Source organism: Eutrigla gurnardus (genome assembly GCF_963514095.1).
Source record: "Eutrigla gurnardus genome assembly, chromosome: 15".
Taxonomy (NCBI): domain Eukaryota; kingdom Metazoa; phylum Chordata; class Actinopteri; order Perciformes; family Triglidae; genus Eutrigla; species Eutrigla gurnardus.
In genome coordinates this window covers 7,707,179-7,708,578 of record NC_139938.1, presented here as the reverse complement: position 1 = coordinate 7,708,578, position 1,400 = coordinate 7,707,179, and the positions used below count along the sequence as shown (strand labels likewise).

The 1,400-nt window shown below is 46.9% G+C and overlaps 1 protein-coding gene across 1 annotated transcript; it reads left to right on the top strand.

The window, feature by feature from the left end:
* ptrh2 (peptidyl-tRNA hydrolase 2) lies at positions 1 to 1,400 on the top strand. The gene is made up of 2 exons (XM_084029055.1): positions 1 to 66; positions 759 to 1,400. The coding sequence occupies exon 2, from the start codon at positions 769 to 771 to the stop codon at positions 1,282 to 1,284; it is 516 nt and encodes a 171-aa protein (XP_083885181.1). The 5' UTR covers positions 1 to 66; positions 759 to 768; the 3' UTR covers positions 1,285 to 1,400.

Here is a 1,400-nt window from a genome sequence, read left to right as displayed (position 1 = left end):
GCGACCATAAGAAAAGTAGCGGAAGCTTCATTCATACGGCTGCGAGCACGTCGAACAAACAAGGAGGTATGCAATGCTACTATTGTATTCTGCGGTGTTTAAATTGGGCCACGCCGTGTTGGTTGACACCACAGCAGCCTTCAATGAGTCTGCTTGTTCGCGAAGACATATCTGCTTTACTATGGTGTTGTGTTGGAGAGTAAGCGGCCTAGCCGGGAAGCTAGCGTTAGCAAGGCTAGCTCCACGCATAAAGTTGCTTAGCCAGTGTTAGCTTGTTAGCTCAATAAGTTATGTATTTGCGCTTATGTATTTACACACTGAGCTAAATCTCCCAGAATTTATTACAGGTTCAGAGTTATTCAACACCGTGAGTGTACATATTTACGTTATACGCGTGAACTTTTAAACGTTCATTTGTCTCACGTTAAACCGAAAACAAACACATGGTGAATTGTGTTCTGCAAACATAAAATTGGGCCAATGACTTTTGAAAACTTAACATAACTAGTAGCCGTTCTGGAGCTTTCAAGAAATCATTTAAATCTAATTTTGTAAGCCAACATGGAGGAAAATTCTTACGTGTAAGGAGGAAAACTGGGAAGAAAGTGTCATATGATCAAAAGCTCCAGAACAGTAACTGAATGAACCTGCGGTGAGATTGTTTGGTCATCAGCTGCTTCCAAGTATACACTTTAAAAGGTGTAACGTTTAGCGGTGTAGATGTGACAGGGACTGATCTTACACTGTCCACTTTTCAGGCTGGACAACATGGACCTGCTCTATGGTCCATTGGGCCTGGGTGTGGTAGCAGGACTGGGCTGTGGGCTCCTCCTCGGTTGGCACCTCAGGGGTCGCTTGGGCCCGACATCCAAGAGCCTGATGGCAGCGATGGGGAACGGCACCGGTGAAGCAAGCGTGATGGGAGAAGGAGGCGAGTTCAAGATGATACTCGTGGTCCGAAATGACTTGAAGATGGGTAAAGGGAAGGTTGCTGCCCAGTGCTCCCATGCTGCTGTATCTGCTTACAAACAGGTTCAGCGGAGGAACCCTGAGCTTCTCAAACAGTGGGAGTACTGCGGCCAGCCCAAGGTGGTGGTGAAGGCCCCTGACGAGGACACCCTGATTGAGCTGCTGGGTCACGCCAAAGAAGTGGGGCTTCCCGTCAGCCTGATTCAGGATGCAGGAAGGACACAAATTGCGCCCGGATCACGCACAGTGCTGGGTGTCGGTCCAGGGCCTGCTGATCTGATCGACAAAGTCACTGGTGCCTTGAAACTCTACTAGAGTTCCAGCTTGCATTTGTCGAACCTGCATACAATGTATTTGTTGCAATGTAAACTAAGTTGGGCTACCATGAGTTCATTTTTTTTATATATATATAAAAGAACAATGTTAAACGA